This window comes from Rhinopithecus bieti, unplaced genomic scaffold, assembly GCF_001698545.2.
Source record: "Rhinopithecus bieti isolate Rb0 unplaced genomic scaffold, ASM169854v2 scaffold_26199, whole genome shotgun sequence".
In the NCBI taxonomy this organism is placed as follows: Eukaryota; Metazoa; Chordata; class Mammalia; order Primates; family Cercopithecidae; genus Rhinopithecus; species Rhinopithecus bieti.
In genome coordinates, this window is record NW_016811775.1 from 185,553 (window position 1) to 203,479 (window position 17,927).

At 45.2% G+C, this 17,927-nt stretch overlaps 1 protein-coding gene across 1 annotated transcript in view; it reads left to right on the forward strand.

The window, feature by feature from the left end:
• The window catches only part of CACNA1A (calcium voltage-gated channel subunit alpha1 A), a 267,197-nt gene that overhangs the window by 123,738 nt on the left and 125,532 nt on the right, over positions 1-17,927 (forward strand). The window contains exons 8-11 of the mRNA XM_017895048.1: positions 2,625-2,728; positions 3,988-4,103; positions 5,555-5,611; positions 8,110-8,205. Of these exons, the coding sequence (XP_017750537.1) occupies positions 2,625-2,728; positions 3,988-4,103; positions 5,555-5,611; positions 8,110-8,205 (373 nt within the window). The remainder of the gene's footprint in view (positions 1-2,624; positions 2,729-3,987; positions 4,104-5,554; positions 5,612-8,109; positions 8,206-17,927) is intronic.

Sequence of the window (17,927 nt, forward strand, 5' to 3'; positions counted from 1 at the left end):
AAAAAAAAAAAGTTTTAAAATTGAAGTAGAATAAACATACAGAAAAATCCACAGATTATAAGTGAAGAGTTTGATTAATTGTCACAAACTAAACACACCCATGTAACCAGCCCACAAATGAGGAAACAGAACCTTCTCAGCCCCAGAGCCTCCCATCATATCCAGTTCCTAGTCACTACCTCCCCGCAAGGGTACCCCTACCAGGACTTTGAGCATCATTCACTAGTTTAGCCTGTTTTTGTATTTTGCATAAGTGAAATCTTACATGTATGCTGTTTTCTGTCTGGCTTCTTTTGCTTGACATTAACTTTTTAAGATCTCATGTGACCTGTGACATTGTTCATTGCATGTATCCTCTGTCTCCTGTTGATAACAATGTGGATTGTTTGCAGTTTGGGGCTATGATGAATACCACTGCTACGAATGTCCTTGTGTGTGCTTTCTGTTGGGTAACTATTCAGAATTACTATCTAATTGTAATGATCTTGGATAGGTAACCATCCAAGAATTATTGGGTCTTGGCAAAGGTACATATGGTCATACACTGCATAATGGCATTTTGGTGAACAACAGATCAAATATATAACAGTAGTCCCATAATGGACCGAATATATAACAGTGATTATCATACAGTATTTTTACTATAGCTCTTCTGTTTTTAGATATTTTTAGATACACCATTGAGTTACAATTGCCTACAGTATTCCATAGAATAACATGCTGTACAGGTTTATAGCCTAGGATCAATAGGCTAGACCATGCAGCCTAGGTGTGTAGTAGGCTATACCGTCTAGGCTTGTGTAAGTACACTCCATGATGTTTGCACAACAAAATGACCTAATGACACATTTCTCAGAACGTATGTCCATTGTTAAGCATGACCTAATTACTTTTAGTATAGAAACTCTCAACACCAATTTTTCAAGTAGTTGTACCATGTGTTATGAGTTTTATTGTCTCACCCCAAAATTCATATGTTGAAGTCCTAACCCCCAGCACCTCGGAATGTGACCTTATCTGGAAATGGATTCATTGCACATGTAATTGTTAGGTTGGTGCAAAAGTAATTGCAGTTTTAAAACTGCATAATAGCCAAAATGAGATCATTAGGGTGGGCCATAATCCAATATGATGGTGTCCATATAAAAAGGGGAGATTTTGGCACAGAGACAGGCACACACAGAGGAAGAATGCCATGCTTAAACAAAGGCAGAGATCAGGATGATGCCTCTACAAGCCAAGAATCAGCAAAGATTGCCAGCAAACCGCCAGAAGCTAGGAGAGAAGGATAAAACAGATTCTCTCTCACAGCCCTCAGAAGGAACCAGCCCTTCTGACACCTTGATCTTGGATTTCTGGCCTCTATAACTGTAAGACAATAAATCTTTGTTGTTTAAGCCACCTAGGTTGTGGTTCCTTGTTACAGCAGCCACAGGAGATGAATACAGCATGGTACCCTCCGATTGGCAGGTTATGAGGGTTCTGGTTGCTCTACAGTTTCACAGACACCTAGTAGTAATGACCTCATCTTAACTTCTTTCTCATTTTAGCCTTTCTCCTAGGCAGCAGCAGTGTCATAGATGCTTTTAAAGATGGGCTTTTAAAGCCACTCTTGAGAGCCTGCATTCTGCAGATGTCACAGGGTGATCAACCATTGAAAGGCTACCCCTGCCCTGACAGCTGGAGGCAAGGCTTCCCAGCACAGAGATTAAGCCCATGGACTCTGGGGCCCAGCTGGCTAGTTCAAATCGCATGTCTATTACTGAATAGCTCTGTGACCTTGGGCTGATGATTTTGTCTTTCTGAGCCTTAGTTTCCTCAATGGTAACATGGACATTATAACATAGAGGCATCATGAGGATTAAATGACTAAGTGAGCTAACATACATAATGTGCTTAGGAGGGTGCCAGCACACATAAATACTCTGTAAGTGCTGGGTTTTATCATTCTTTTCTCTCTCTCTCTCTCTCTCTCTCTCTCTCTCTCTCTCTCTCTCTCTGTGCTGGTTTTTATCATTCTTCTCTGTCTCCCTCTCTCTCTCTCTTTTTTCCCCTTGAAAATTGAACTGAAACTTTTTTCCCCTTGAAAATTGAACTGAAACTTCTGAGAATTTTTTGTGATTGACATTAAGGCTGCAAGGAATGCAGCAGGGAGACACTTGAGGAAAAGGCTCATGGCCCATCTGTCTGGCTTGGTGATTTCACCAAGCCATCAGACCCTGTGATCATGCATCTCCTCTAAGGGGAGTCTGTGACTGTGTTGGGAGAAGGGAAGGAACCAGGGATTAATTAATCCATTTCAGTAGGTTTTGTGTTTTGTTTTGTTTTCTTTTTCCTTCTCCTCCTGGACTCTGGTCTGGGAAGTCCTCTTGTGTTTCTTACTCATTCCCAGGTCAATTATGTTATGTGAGGACAACATAATTAAGAGAGAGCTTTTCCCTTTGGATGTTTTCTCCAGAAAATGTTCCTCCATTTCCCCCTCTGGGATGCCACAGCCCCAGAACTCCACAAGCCAAGAACATTTAAGACAGAGCCATAAGAGAACAAGAGCTTCCCCATCCCTCACCTGTCAGGTTCTGAGTCCCAGTCAACTCTCACCTGCTTTCCCTCCTCACACCCTACAGAGCAACGATGCCTCAGGGAACACTTGGAACTGGTTGTACTTCATCCCCCTCATCATCATCGGCTCCTTTTTTATGCTGAACCTTGTGCTGGGTGTGCTGTCAGGGTAAGTCTCTGCTACTCCCCACCCCATCCCACTCACTCCTCTTTGCCAACTTCTTCCCAAGGACAGGCCATTGAAGCTTTGTTTTCATTCGCTAGACAGAGAAAAGGCTTCTCCCCTTGTTTGGGTTACCAGACTGTTATTAGCAAGCCATGTACAGGTGCAGAGGTTGTGTACTGCTAGGGGTACCCAGTGAGGGAGTTCATATGGGCTTTACTTTCTTTACATTTTTTTAAAAAAACCAATAGTTTGGATTTACTTCTCCCCCATTTTCCAAATATAAAATCATAGCATATGCTCTAACAGCGTATTTTCCTGACCCATATTATCCTCTATCCCCAAGATTTTTTTGGCTTAATCATAAATGGGCTTCATTTTTCTTACCATAAGAAGTCTGGGCACTTGTATGGTGGTTCCATAGCACCATCAGCAACCCCAGATTCTTCCAACTTTCCATTCTGACATCTTTACCAGAGGCTTCCAATCTCATGGATACCTCATGGTCCTAAGATGGCTGCCTCATGCCCTCAAGATGGCCACTTCATGTTCCAAACAGGAAAAGGAGGAAGGGAAACAGGAAGAGGTGGGGCCTATGGCAGAGAAGCCAACCTGCTCTAGGGCTTATTGGTCTAACTTAAAAGAGGGCAGAAATAATTATTAGCCAAGAGTATGAAGAGAATGAGAATGAAGTATGCAGCCAGTGGTGATTGGCATGGCATGGTTTTATCCTTTAATTTTTTTTTTTTTTTTTTTTTTTTTTTTTTTTTTAGAGACAGTGTCTAGCTTTATTACCCAGACTGGAGTGTAGTGGGGCGACCATAGCTCACTGTAACCTAGAACTCCTAGGCACAAGCAATCCTCCTGCCTCAGCCTCCTGAGTAGCTAGGGCAACAGGTGTATGCACCATGCCCAGCTAAATTTTTTATTTTTCATAGAGATGGGGCCCACTGTGTTGTCCAGGCTGGTCTCAAATTCCTGGCCTTAAATGATACTCCCATCTCGGCCTCACAAAGGGCTGGGATTACAGACATGAGCCACTGTGCCTGGCCTTTTTCTTTACCTAGGCACAGTTGTTGGGAAATGTGTGAAGCTGGCAGAAGCACCCATCGCTATAATATCCCAGTCTTTTCCCAGAAGACCTGACTCCTCCTGTTGAAAACTCCTAACCTCCAGAGACTTCTGAATCCCCAAACACTCACACACACACACGTTTCCTAACATTTTCAAAACAGCCATACTCTGGCTTTTCTATGCTTCTGCAGGGAGTTTGCCAAAGAAAGGGAACGGGTGGAGAACCGGCGGGCTTTTCTGAAGCTGAGGCGGCAACAACAGATTGAACGTGAGCTCAATGGGTACATGGAGTGGATCTCAAAAGCAGGTGAGGCCCTTTCATCCTGGGGCCCAGGGATGGAGATCCCAGGCCACGGAGCACAAAGAGAGTTATACAGTTTGGAGAAGGCTAAGCTGGGAGGGTCGTGATGGGAGGAGAAACAGAACCTGAATTGGTAGTCCCAAATTTTATCAACAAGAATCCAGGGTCTGATATGAAAAAGTCTAGGATGAAGCCAGGATCTGACATCACATTGCTTGAATTCTGAAATCAGATGTTGGTTTACATCCCGGCCCTGCCACTTTTTACCTGTGCTCTACACATCCCTGTACCTCCGTTTCCTCAGCTGTTACATGGAGGCAATGATAGTGCCTACGTCATAGTACTATTGGAGTATTTAGTAAAATAATCTCAGCTAAGTCACTTGGGGAGAGCAGTGCCTGATACACGGTAGACACATATTTATTTGTTCAGCAATTTAATAAACATTTAGGGAGTACCTGCTATGTGCCAGGCACTGATCTAAGCACTGAGGATATGGGAGTAAACAATACACACCAAATCCCTGCCCTCAGAGCTCAGATATTCTAGTGAGAGAGATAAAACAAACAAATACATTTCATATTGGGAATTCCCAAATTCAGAGAAGGAAGATAAAAGACTAGGAAGATAAAACAGAGTAGGAAGTTGGCCGGGCGCAGTGGCTCACGCCTGTCATCCCAGCACTTTGGGAGGCTAAGGCGGGCAGATTTCCTGAGGTCAGGCATTCGAGACGAGCCTGGCCAACATGGTGACACCAAGTCTCTACTAAAAATTCAAAAATTAGCTGGTCATGGTGGCGCGTGCCTGTAATCCCAGCTACTCGGGAGGCTGAGGCAGGAGAATTACTTGAACCCAGGAGGCAGAAGTTACAGTGAGCCGAGATCACACCACTGCACTCCAGCCTGGGCGACAGAGCAAGACTCCGTGTCAGAGAATAAAAAAGAGTAGGAAGTTGGAGGCAGGGTGGTCAGGGAAGGCTTCTCTAAGAAAGTACCTCTGAGTAGAGAGACCTGAAGGACATGAAGAAGGAAGCTGTGGGGACGTCAAGGGAAGGGGCATTCCAGGCAGAGGCAGCAAGTGCAAAGGCCCTGACCTAGGAGCGTATTTGAGACACAACAAGGAAGCCAGTGCAGGTGAAATGGAGTGAGAGGTGGGAAGAGTCAGAGGAGAGGAAGACAGGAAGGTGATGGAGATCAGATCAAGCAGGGGCTTATAAGCTGTGGTGTGGATATTGGTTTTTATTTTGCGTGAGGTGGGGAGAATGTTGGCTTTTGCCACTGTTGCAGAGGTGGGGCTTGAGGTCAGAAACCACCCAGCAGCATGTCTTTTGGCCGGTTGAGCTGTCATCATCAGCCAGGGGAGAATGGGGGTGGCCGGGCAGACCTTTCTCCTTCCCGGTCCAAGAGAGAACTCATCCTCCAAATGCGGGAGCTTAACTCTGTGCTCTTCCTCTTCAGAAGAGGTGATCCTCGCCGAGGATGAAACTGACGGGGAGCAGAGGCATCCCTTTGATGGTAACCGCTCTGAACCCACCTCGGGGGTGGGTCCCAGGGGAGAAGGGAGAAGCTGTGGTGGGGAGTCGGGGGAGAGCAGGTGACTGGCTCTAAGGATCCTGCAGGGGGTGGACGTTCCTCCTGGAGGAATTTTAGGACTTCCATGCAGAGTTTCCCTATTCTGGCCTCCACTTTTTTGTTTTAACCATGGACCTGGTTTTTTCTGCTTTGTGTCTTGGTTTTTCTTACCTGCAAAATGGGTATGATATAAACAGTACCCTAGATCATGAGATTGTTTCTCAGAATGATGCTCATTATGGCAAATGTAACACCTAGGATAGGGCCAGAACGTTTCTGCTTGCTAAATAAATAATAATCCCACCAAAAATCCAGTTTACTGTGAAAGGCTGCTGTCTCCCATGTTAGAAACTTAACCAGACAGAACCATGACTTACTTTCTTTTTTTTTCCTTTTTCTTTTTTAAATTGAGACAGAGTCTCGCTGTGTCACCCAGGCTGGAGTGCAGTGGCATGATCTCACCTCACTGTAACCTCTGCCTCTCAGGTTCAACCAATTCTCCTGCCTCGGCCTCATGAGTAGCTGAGATTACAGGCTTGTGCTACCATGCATGGCTAATTTTTATATTGTTGGTAGAGAGGGGGTTTCGCCATGTTGGCCAGGCTGGTCTCGAACTCCTTGCCTCAAGTGATCTGCCCACCTCGGCCTCCCAAAGTGCTGGGAGTATAGACGTCAATTCATGGTCCCCTGGAAACCTGAATATGAAAGGAGGGACCATTAAAAACGGGTCCAAAAACCCAACCTGCCCAGCATAGCTGGGAGTCAGGGGACAGACTGTAAGAGTCACTGTGTATCCAACCTGGGGCTTCATGAAAGTAAAGTTTACTAGAATTTAGAGATAGGGCTGGATGTGGTCTGTGGCTCACACCTGTAATCCCAACACTTTGGGAGGCCGAGACAGGAGGAACACTTGAGCCTGGGAGTTCAAGACCAGCTTGGGCAACATAGTGAGGTTCCGTCTCTACAAAAAATAAAAACGTAGCCAGATGTGGTGACGCACGCACCTATGGTCCCAGCTACTCAGGAGGCTGAGGCAAGAGGGTCACTTGAGCCTAAGAGGTCAAGGTTGCAGCGGGCATCACTCCACTCCAGCCTGGGTGACAGAGTGAGACCCTGTTTCAAAAGAAAAAAAAGAATTTAGAGATAGGCCAGAAGGATATGCCTGCAATATAATAATAACAACAATAAGAAAAATAATAGTACTCCCTGAAAAACACAACTTGTTGCTTGAGATTTATCTTCTCACACTTTAGAAAGCTGGTTAGACAGGGGCTGGGTGTGGTGGCTCACGCCTGTAATCTCAGTACTTTGGGAGGCCAAGATGGGTGGATCACTTGAGGCCAGGAGTTCAAGACCAGCCTGACCATCATGGTGAAACACATCTCTACTAAAAATACAAAAATTAGCTAGATGTCATGGCACACGCCTGTAATCCCAGCTACTCGGGAGGCTAAGCCACGAGAATTGCTTGAACCTGGGAGACAGAAGTTGCAGTGAGCCGAGATCACACCACTGCACTCCAGCCTGGGCGACAGAGTGAGACTCTGTCTCAAAAAAAAAGAAAGAAAACTGGTTAGATGGGGTGATGACTTTTGATTTAAAATCCCAGGGATTTTAGGGATGAAAGAACTGGCACTCTGTCCCAGAAGATTATAAAATGAATTTTACTGTTTTAGCTGGGGAGGGGAGATTACCCATGGGTTGCCTAAATCTCTTTATTGGAAGTCTACACCTGAACTTACTGTCTGCTGTGGAGCCCCTAGGGGTATATAGCTTGAATACTAGGGTAGAATCCCAAAATTGCAGCCTGCCTAGCAAGTATGCTACTGGTCAAGGGGTGGACTGTTTTCATAAGAAACTTAGGTTTCTTAGAATTTAAAAATAGAGGCTGAGTGTAGCAGCTCATGCCTGTAATCCTTGCACTTTCGGAGGCCAAGGCAGTCAAATCACTCGAGGTCAAGAGTTTGACCAGCCCTGGCCAACACGGCAAAATCGCATCTCTACTAATAATACAAAAATTAGCCTGGCATAGTGGTGCACGCCTGTAGTGTCAGCTACTCAGGAGGCTGAGGCAGGAGAATTGCTTGGACTCAGGAGGCGGAGGTTGCAGTGAGCCAAGATCACACCACTGCACTCCAGCCTGGGTGACAGAGCGAGATTCTGTCTCAAAAATAAGTAAATAAATAAATAAACCAGAGGGAAAATAGTGGCTGAGGGCCCAGACCTGGAGTCGGACTGAACCCGACTAGATTCTTGTCTTTACCCCTTTAAGCAAAGTGATAGTGCCACCTTGAACCTCAGTTTACACATCTGAAAAATGGGTATACTATTAGTTCCTGTGAGAACAGTTGCCATGAGAGTTAAATCCAAGGACACACTGTGTCCGTATGGTCTGTGTTGCAAAAAGGGTAACGTCTTTTTCTCTTGCCATGTTTCCATTGTTGGAGCTCTGCGGAGAACCACCATAAAGAAAAGCAAGACAGATTTGCTCAACCCCGAAGAGGCTGAGGATCAGCTGGCTGATATAGCCTCTGTGGGTGAGTCCCTTCCTCTGCCACCTATCAGTTGTTCATCACCTATCGTCCTAGAGATGGAGTGGGGTGGGGGCAGAGGGCTTGCAAACTGTGCTGCCTGGATTTGGGTCTCAGCTCCACCCCTTCCCGCCTGTGCGTGTGTCCTGGGGCGGATTACATCATTATGGAAATAACATCTGTGCCTAGCTTCTCATTATTTGGTGGGAATTCTACTAAATGATCCCCGTAAAGCATAGCGAACCGGCACCTGGCAGGGACCAAGCTCCCAGTCATGTTGGTGAATGTTTGTGACTCACTCGGGAAGTATTCATGGGGGACCTGCTTATATTAGGTGCCTGATTGCAAATAAGACACAGGCATTTGGGAGGCTGAACTGGGAGGATCACTTGAGCCTGGGAAGTGGAGGCTGCAATGAGCCATTATTGTGTTACTACACTCCAGCCTGGGCACAGAAAAAAAAAAAAAAAAAGACACAAACTGGGCTGGGCATGGTGGCTCACGCCTGTAATCCCAACACTTTGGGAAGCTGAGATGAGCGGGTCACCTGATGTCTGGAGTTCGAGACCAGCCTGGCCAACATGGTGAAACCCTGGCTCTACTAAAAATACAAAAACTTAGCCTGTAGTCCCAGCCACTCGGGAGGCTGAGGCGGGAGCATCACTTGAACCTGGGAACCAGAGGTTGCAGTGAGCTGAGATCTCATCACTGCCCTCTAGCCTGGGCAACAGAGCAAGATCCTGTCTCAAAAAAAAAAAAAAAGAAGACACAAACCAAATCACTACCTACGTGGAGCTCACAGTCCAGTGCAGGAAATAGAAATTAAACAGAGAATTACACAAATAAACCTGTAATGGTAATGGCACATCAGGGAGAGGCTCTGAGCTTAGTTTGCTCTGGAAGGATGGGGAATAGTCAGGGAAGGCTACCCGGAGGAAGTGATGTTTAAGCTGGAAACTGAAGGATGGGTAGGAGATCACCGTGGTGGTAATAGCAGAACAAACAGTGTGAGAGGCAGGGCTCAGACCTTTGCCACCACAAGAGCCAGAGTTTGAGGAAAGAGGGAACATTTATTCTTTCCCTTCTCACTCCTCTGTCCTATTGATTCATTAGCTGTGACTATGTTGATCGTGACCTTCTAAAGTGAGAATGTATTGTTGTTGTTGTTCTTTAATGGATTTTTTTTTTTTTTTTTTTTTTTTTTGAGACGGAGTCTCTCTCTGTCGCCCGGGCTGGAGTGCAGTGGCCGGATCTCAGCTCACTGCACGCTCCGCCTTCCGGGTTCACGCCATTCTCCTGCCTCAGCCTCCCGAGTAGCTGGGACTACAGGCGCCCGCCACCTCGCCCGGCTAGCTTTTTGTATTTTTTTTAGTAGAGACGGGGTTTCACCGTGTTAGCCAGGATGGTCTCGATCTCCTGACCTCGTGATCCGCCCGTCTCGGCCTCCCAAAGTGCTGGGATTACAGGCTTGAGCCACCGCACCCGGCCGGATTTTTGTTTTTAATGGAAAGAAGAGCATCCAGGCAGAGGAAATAAGACTGGAATAAGATTGAGGAGATAAGGAATTTAGGCTGCTTGGAAAACTGTGTGGCCGCAATTTAGAGGAAGAAAGGATGGCAAGAGAAAGAGGAAGGGAGGAAGAGAGGGAGGGAAAGAAGTGGAGGAAGGAGAGCAGTTAGCACATCCATGTGTTTCTGATCCATAGTTTCTGGTCTATTTCATATTCCCTTTTTTTCGCTCACCCCTAGTTTATAGCCTTATTGCTGAGTTTAGGCATAATTTCCATTGCGATCACATATCTCGTAGGGTGGATACACTATGGCTTGTTTAGCCATAGTTCTTTTATAGGGTGTTTGAGTTGTTTCCAGTCATTTCTCTTACGAAGAGCACTGCTGTGCACATTTACGTACAATGACTCCCCCCCCACCCTTTGGGCGTATTTCCTTGGAGATAATTATAGGATCAAAGATATTAACAGCTTTTCAACTCATTATTCAAAGAGCCATTCTGAGTTTCAAAAACATGGAGCCCATTTATAAACCCTGCCAAGTATGCATATGTTTGTGGATTCCCCACCCAGGCCATCGAATATTACCAATTTAATTTCCTTTCCCAGTTAAGTGGGTTTGTAATGAAACCTTAAAGCTTGTTTTCATTTGCATTTTTAATTTCCAGCCAAAACACGCTTTTTCTTGTAATGGAGAACTCGTTCTACTTCCACTTGTGTGTGCATCTGTTTAATCTCCTGTAAGCAAATGTCAAGAATTGGAGCGCTCAGTGGTGTCTGGTGTATTTGATCAATTATGTCTGTCTCACATGTTAGGTTACTTCCATTATTTTAAAATCTGTTTTATGGCCACGCACAGCGGCTCACGCCTGTAATCCCACTGCTTTGGGAGGCCAGTGAAGAAGGATCTCCTGAGGCCAGGAGTTCAAGACCAGCCTGGGCAACATAACAAGACTCCATCTCTGAAAAACAAAATGTTTAAAAACTTAACCAGGCATTATGGCACACACGCCTATAGTCCCACCTACTGGGAAGCTGAGGCAGGAGGATTTCTTGAACCCAGGAGTTCAAGGTTGCAGTGAGCTATGATTGTGCCACTTCACTGCAGCCTGGGCAACAGAGTGAGGACCTGTCTGTAAAAAAAATAAGTAACATTAATTCTTAAAAATCTGCTTTGTTGGCCGGGCGTGGTGGCTCATGCCTGTAATCCCAGCACTTTGGGAGGCCGAGCAGGCGGATTGCTTAAGGTCAGGAGTAGGAGACCAGCCTGGCCAACATGGTGAAACCCTATCTGTACTAAAAATTCAAAAATTAAGTGGGTGTGGTGGCGTGTGCCTGTAATCCCAGCTACTCGCGAGGCTGAGGCATGAGAATCGCTTGCAACTGGGAGGCGGAGGCTGCAGTGAGCTGAGATGATGCCACTGCCCTCCAGCCTGGGCAACAAGAGTGAAACTCCATCAAAAAAAAAAAATCTGCATGTGTATGTGTGTGTATGTGTGTGTGTGTGTGTGTGTGTGTGTGTGTGTGTGTGTGTGTGTGTATGTATATATATATTTTTTGTTGTTGTTTTTGAGATGGAGTCTTGCTGTAGCACCCAGGCTGGAGGACAATGGCGCCATATCAGCTGGCTGCCACTGCAGCCTCTACCTCCGTTAACAAGGCAGGTGACCTTGCAGCTTTCTAAACAGACCCAAAACCCAGGCCAGTGGCTTGTTATTTCATAGCCACGTTTGCTACAGGCAAATCCACCAAAACCTACCTCATCAGCCTGATTACTCAAAAAGACAAAGAGTCCCCAGTCTAGCCAGTGGTTTTCTAGACCACCCCAAAAGAGATCTCTGGAATTCCAGGATTCTGGCAAGGAATCACATTTACCTTTATTTATTTATGTAAAGAATGCAATAATACAGGCAGGGTGTGGTGGCTCATGCCTGTAATCCCAACATTTTGGGAGGCCGAGGTGGGAGGATCGTTTGAGACCAGGAGTATCAGACCAGCCTGGGCAACATAGTGAGACCTTGTCTCTATCAAATGTTAGCTGGGCATTGTGGCACACGCCTGTAGTCCCAGCTGCTCGTGAGGCTGAGGTGGGAGGATCACCTGAGCCCAGAAGGTCAAAGCTGCAGTGAGCCGCGGCATGCCCCTGCACTCTAGCCTGCGTGGCAGAGACCTCATCTCAAAAAAAAAAAGAAAAAAGAATGTAATAATACAGTAATGCATATTTCAAAGTAAGGTGAGAGCTTTGTGGTGTTTGCGTTGACATTCACATTGTACCACAATACACACACTTTTTCTTTTGAGACAGTGTCTTGCCCTGTTGCCCAGCCTAGAGTGCAGTGGTGCAGTCATACCTCACTGCAGCCTCAAACCCTTGGACTCAAGTGATCCTCCCACCTCAGCCTCCCTAGTAGCTGGGACGACAGGTGTAGGCTGCTACACTCAGCTAAGTTTTTTATATTTTTTAATAAAGATGGGCTCTCGATATATTGCCTAGGCTGGTCTCAAACTCCCGGTTTCAAACGATACTCCTACCTCCACCTCCCAAAGCAGTGGGATAACAGGCGTGAGCCACCACACCTGACCCACACGGGGTCTTATATAATTGATGATTCTACTGTGTTGTTGAATCAGTTGATAAACGCATTGTAAAGCAGGTTCATTTCTAATTGATGAACTTACTGCTGAAATAAGGAACTTGAATCATTTACATGGAAAGTTGAGCCATGTTGCTGAAAGGATATCAATTTTTTTTTCTTTTTTTTTGAGATGGAGTCTTACTCTGTCGCCCAGGTGGGAGTGCAGTGGCGTGATCTCGGCTCACTGTGACCTCTGCCTTCCAGGTTCAAGTGATTCTCCCACCTCAGCCTCCCAAGTAGCTGGGACTACAGGTGCACACCACCAGGCCTGGCCAATTTTTGTATTTTTAGTAGAGATGGGGTTTCACCATGTTGGCCAGGCTGGTCTCAAACTCCTGACCTCAAGTGATCTACCCACCTCAGCCTCCGAAAGTGCTGGGATTACAGGTGTGAGCCACTGCACCTGGCAGGATATCAAATTTCATTTAGACTGGAGGAATACATTCAAGGGATCTATTGTACAGCATGGTGACTGTATTAATAACAATGTAATGTATACTTGAAAATTGCTCAGAGAGTAGATTTTAAGCGTTCTCACCATGAGAAAAGTGATAAGCATATGTGGTAATGCATACGTTAACGAGCTCACCTGAGCCATTCCATAGTGTATACATATGGCCAAAATATCATGTTGTGCACTATAAATAGATACAGCCTGTATCTGGCAAATTTTATGAATAATAATAAATGAATAATAATTTTAAAAAGAAAAATAACAGTATGGCTGGGCATAGTGGCTCACACCTGTAATCCCAGCACTTTGGGATGCCAAGACGGGCAGATGACTTGAGGCCAGGAGTTCAAGAGCAGCCTGGCCAAAATGGTGAAACTTTGTCTCTAATAAATATACAAAAATCGTCTGGGCGTGGAGGTGGGCACCTGTAATCCCAGCTACTCGAGAGGCAGAGGTATCACTTAACCTGGGAAATGGAGGTTGCAGTGAGCCAAGATCTGCACTCCAGCCTGGGTAATAGAGTGAGCCTTTATTTATTTCTGTAAAGAATGCAACAATATAGGCCAAGTATGGTGGTTCACACCTGTAATCCCAACGTTTTGGAAGGCCAAGGTGAGAGGATCATTTGAGGCTACAGACGCATGCCACAATGCCCAGCTAATACTTGACAGAGACAGGGTCTCGCTACATTGCCCAGGCTGGTCTCAAACCCCTGGCTTCAAACGAGCCTCTTGCGTTGGCCTCCCAAAGTGTTAGGATTGCAGGTGTGAGCCAATGTACCTACCCTGTATTTAGAAGAAGAGGAAGAGGAAGAAGAGGAAGAGGAAGAGGAGGAGGAGGAGGAAGAGGAGAAAGAGGAGGAGGAAGAGGAAGGAAGAAGAAGAAAAAAGAAGAAGAAGGAGAAGGAGAAGAAGAAGAGGAGGAGGAGGAGGAGGAAAGAAGGAAGAAGAGGAAGAGGAGGAGGAGAAAAAAACAATTATAAATAAGTAAAATGTGGAACATATGAAAACAAAACAAAAAAAGTTGAGCCATTATGAATGGAAGCTGCCATCGTAACTCTGCTTTTTTAGGAAAACCAGATCCCATTTAGATGATTTTTTAAATTTGGTTTTAGAGGTAGGTTCTTGCTCTGTCACTCAGGCTGGAGTGCAGTGGTATGATCATAGCTCTCTGCAGCCTGGAGCTCCTGGGCTCAAGCGATCCTCCCAGCTTAGCCTCTCAAATAGCTGGGACTACAGGTGCCACCACACCCAGCTAATTTGTTGTTGTTGTTGTTGTTGAGATGGGGTCTGGCTATGTTGCCCAGGCTGGTCTCAAACTCCTGGCCTCAAGTGATCCTCCTGCCCTGGCTTCCCAAAGTGCTGGGATTACAGGCATGATTTTTAAATTAATTTATTTGCAGCTGACAAATGGTAATTGTGTATATTTATGGGGTACAGTGTGATGTTTTAATATATGTATATATCATAGAATGATTCAGTCATGCTAGTTAACACATCTATCACCTCACCATCTCACCATTTTTTTGTGTGTAGGGAAGGCATTAAAAATCTCTTAGCAATTTTGAAATACACAACACATTAATAATGCAATATAAATACACAGTAATGTACTAATGCATCACTAAATGCAATGCAATGCAATGTAATAGATCACTAAAACTTACTCCTCCAGTCTAACTCTAACTTACACCCTTTGATCAACATCTTCTCTTTCTCAATCCCTCCTCCTCCCCTGTAGCCTCCAGGAACCACCTTCCTGCTCTTTCTATGAGATCGATTTGTTTTACTTTTAAGCTCCCACATGTGAGATCATACCGTAATTGTCTTTCTGTGCCAGCTTATTTTACTCCTCCATTTCTATCCATGTTGTCACACATTACAGGATTTCCTTCTTTTTAGGGCTGTATAATATTCTATTTGTATATATACCACATTTTCTTTATCCATTCATCCATTGTGAGACACTTAGTTTGCTTCCGTATTTTGGCTATTGTGAATAATGCTGAAGCGAACGTGGGAGTGCAGATGTTCTGAAAAGACTTAAATGTCACATCTGAAATGGTAAAGATGCTCTGAGAAAACATAGGGAGAAAGCTGCACGGCATTGGTCTCGGGAATGATTTTTTTGGACAGGACCTCAAAAGCACAGGCAACAGAAGCAAAAATGGACAAATGGGATCATATCAAACTAAAAAGTTTGTGCACAGCAAAGGAAACATTCAGCAGAGGGAAGAGACAACCTAAGGAATGTGAGGAAATGTTTGCAAACAATACTTGTGATAAGGAGCTAATATCCAAAATACATAAGGAACTCAAACAACTCAACAGCAAGAAAACAAATAATCCAATTAAAAAAGAGCAAAGACAGCTATTCGGGAGGCTGAGATGTGAGGATCCCTTGAGCCCAGGAGGAGGAGGTTGCAGTGAGCTGACATTGCATCACTGCACTCCACCCTGGGTGACAGAATGAAACCCTGTCTCGAAATAAAAAATAAAAATGTGGCCGGGTGCGGTGGCTCAAGCCTGTAATCCCAGCACTTTGGGAGGCCGAGACGGGTGGATCACGAGGTCAGGAGATCGAGACCATCCTGGTCTACACGGTGAAACCCCGTCTCTACTAAAAAAAATACAAAAAACTAGCCGGGCGAGATGGTGGGCGCCTGTAGTCCCAGCTACTCGGGAGGCTGAGGCAGGAGAATGGCGTAAACCCGGGAGGCGGAGCTTGCAGTGAGCCGAGATCGTGCCACTGCACTCCAGCCTGGGCGACAGAGCGAGACTCCGTCTCAAAAAAAAATAAAAAATAAAAAATAATAAAATAAATAAATAAAATAAATAAAAATGTGCAAAGGATCTGAACATATGTATCCCAAAAGAAAAAACATACAAGTGACCAACAGGTATATGAATAAAATGCTGAACATCACTCATCATCAGAGAAATGCAAATCAAAATCACCATCAGCTATCACCTCACATCTGTTAGAGTAGCTGTATATTTTATTTTTTGTTTGTTTGTTTGTTTGTTTGTTGAGAGAGAGTCTCACTCTGTTGCCCAAGCTGGAGTGCAGTGACGTGATTTCAGCTCACTGCAACCTGTCCCTCCTGGGTTCAAGGGATTCTCCTGCCTCAGCCTCCTGAGTAGCTGAAATTACAGGCACACGCCACCATGCCCAGCTAACTTTTGTATTTTAGTAGAGATAGGGTTTCACTATGTTGGTCAGGCTGGTCTTGAACTCCTGACCTCAAATGAGCTGCCCTCCTTGGCCTCCCAAAGTGCCAGGATTACAGGTGTGAGACACCATGCCCAGCCTAGAGTAGCTATCATCAAAAAGACAACTGAGGTTTGTTGAAGTCCTAACCTCTGATACCTGCGAATGTGGCCTTACATGAAAATAGGGTCTTTGCTTGTGGTAAGCAAGTTAAGATGAGGTCAAACGTAATTAGGGTGGGTCCTAAATCCAACGACTGCTGTCTTTATAAGAGGAGAAGCAGGCTGACCAACATGGTGAAACCCTGTCTCTACTAAAAATACAAAAATTAGCCAGGTGCAGTAGTGCACACCTGTAGTCCCAGCTACTCAGGAGGCTGAGGCAGGAGAATTGCTTAAATCAGGAGGCAGAGGTTGCAGTTTGCAGAGGTCACGCCACTGCACTACAGCCTGGGTGACAGAGTGAGACTCCATCTCAAAAAACAAAAAAAAAGACAAATCCTAACAAGTGCTGGCGAGGATGTGGGGGAAAGGGGATCCATTTACGTGGTTTTAATAATACAGGCTCCATATGGGTGGTTTCGAGTTCCCAGAGTTGCCATTACAAAGTGTCACAAACCCAGTGGCCTAAAACAACAGAAATTTCTTCTCTCACAGTTCTGGGGGCCAGAAGTCCAAACTGAAATCAAGGTGTCAGCAGAGCCACCATGTTCCCTCAGAAGGTTTTAGGGGAGAATTTGTTCCATGCCATTTTCTTAGTTTCTGGTGCTGCCAGCAATCCTTGGTGTTCCTCAGTTCATAGATGCGTAATTCCAATCTCTGCCTCTGTTGTCATATGGTCTTCTTTCTGTGTGTCTCTATGCCATTTCTTTTCCTTTTTTTTTTTTTCTTTTTTTTTTTTTCTGAGACAAGTGTCACTCTATCACCCAGGCTGGAGTGCAATGGCACGATCACGGCTCACTGCAACCTCAACTCCCAGGCTCATGCAGTCCTCCCACCTCAGCCTCCTGAGTAGCTGGGATTACAGGCGTGCACCACCACGCCCAGCTAATTTTTGTATTTTTAGTAGAGACAGGGTTTTGCCAGGTTGGCCAGACTGATCTTGAACTCCTGACCTCAAGAGATCCGCCTGCCTTGGCCTCCCAAAGTGCTGGGATTACAGGCGTGAACCCGCAGTGCCCAGCCTGCTTCTCCTCTTCTAAAGACACCAGTCGTTGGATTTACGACCCACTCTAATTAAGTTTGACCTCATCTTAACTTGATTACCACCTGCAAAGACCCTATTTTCAAATAAGGCCACTTTTGCTGGTACCAGGGATTAGGGCTTCAACAAACCTTTCTGGGGGACACAGTTCAGCCCACAATATGGGTAGCAGCTACAGTCATATGCTGCATAATGACATTTTGGTCAATGACAGAGGATATATATAATTGTGAACCCATAAGATAATATGATGGAGCTGAAAATTCCTATAACTTAGTGACATCATAGCTGTCATAATGTTGTAGCATGAGTACGGTTACTTTTTTTTTTTCCAAGACAGAGTCTTGCTCTGTGGCCCAGGCAGGAATGCAGTGGCACGATCTCAGCTCACTGCAACCTCTGCCCCCCGGGTTCAAGCGATTCTCATGCCCCAGCTTCCCGAGTAGCTGGGATTACAGGTGTGCGCCACCATGCCTGGCTAATTTTTGTGTTTTTAATAGAGATGGGGTTTCACCATGTTGGCCAGGCTGGTCTCGAACTCCTGACCTCATGATCCGCCCTCCTCAGCCTCCCAAAGTGCTGGGATTACAGGCATGAGCCACCGTGCCTGGCCCTAATTACTTTATTTTTTTGTAAAAAATAAAAATATTTTTTTATTTTTTAAGCCTGGTTTATTTTTTTATTTTTTTATTTTTTTATTTTTTTTTTATTTTTTTAT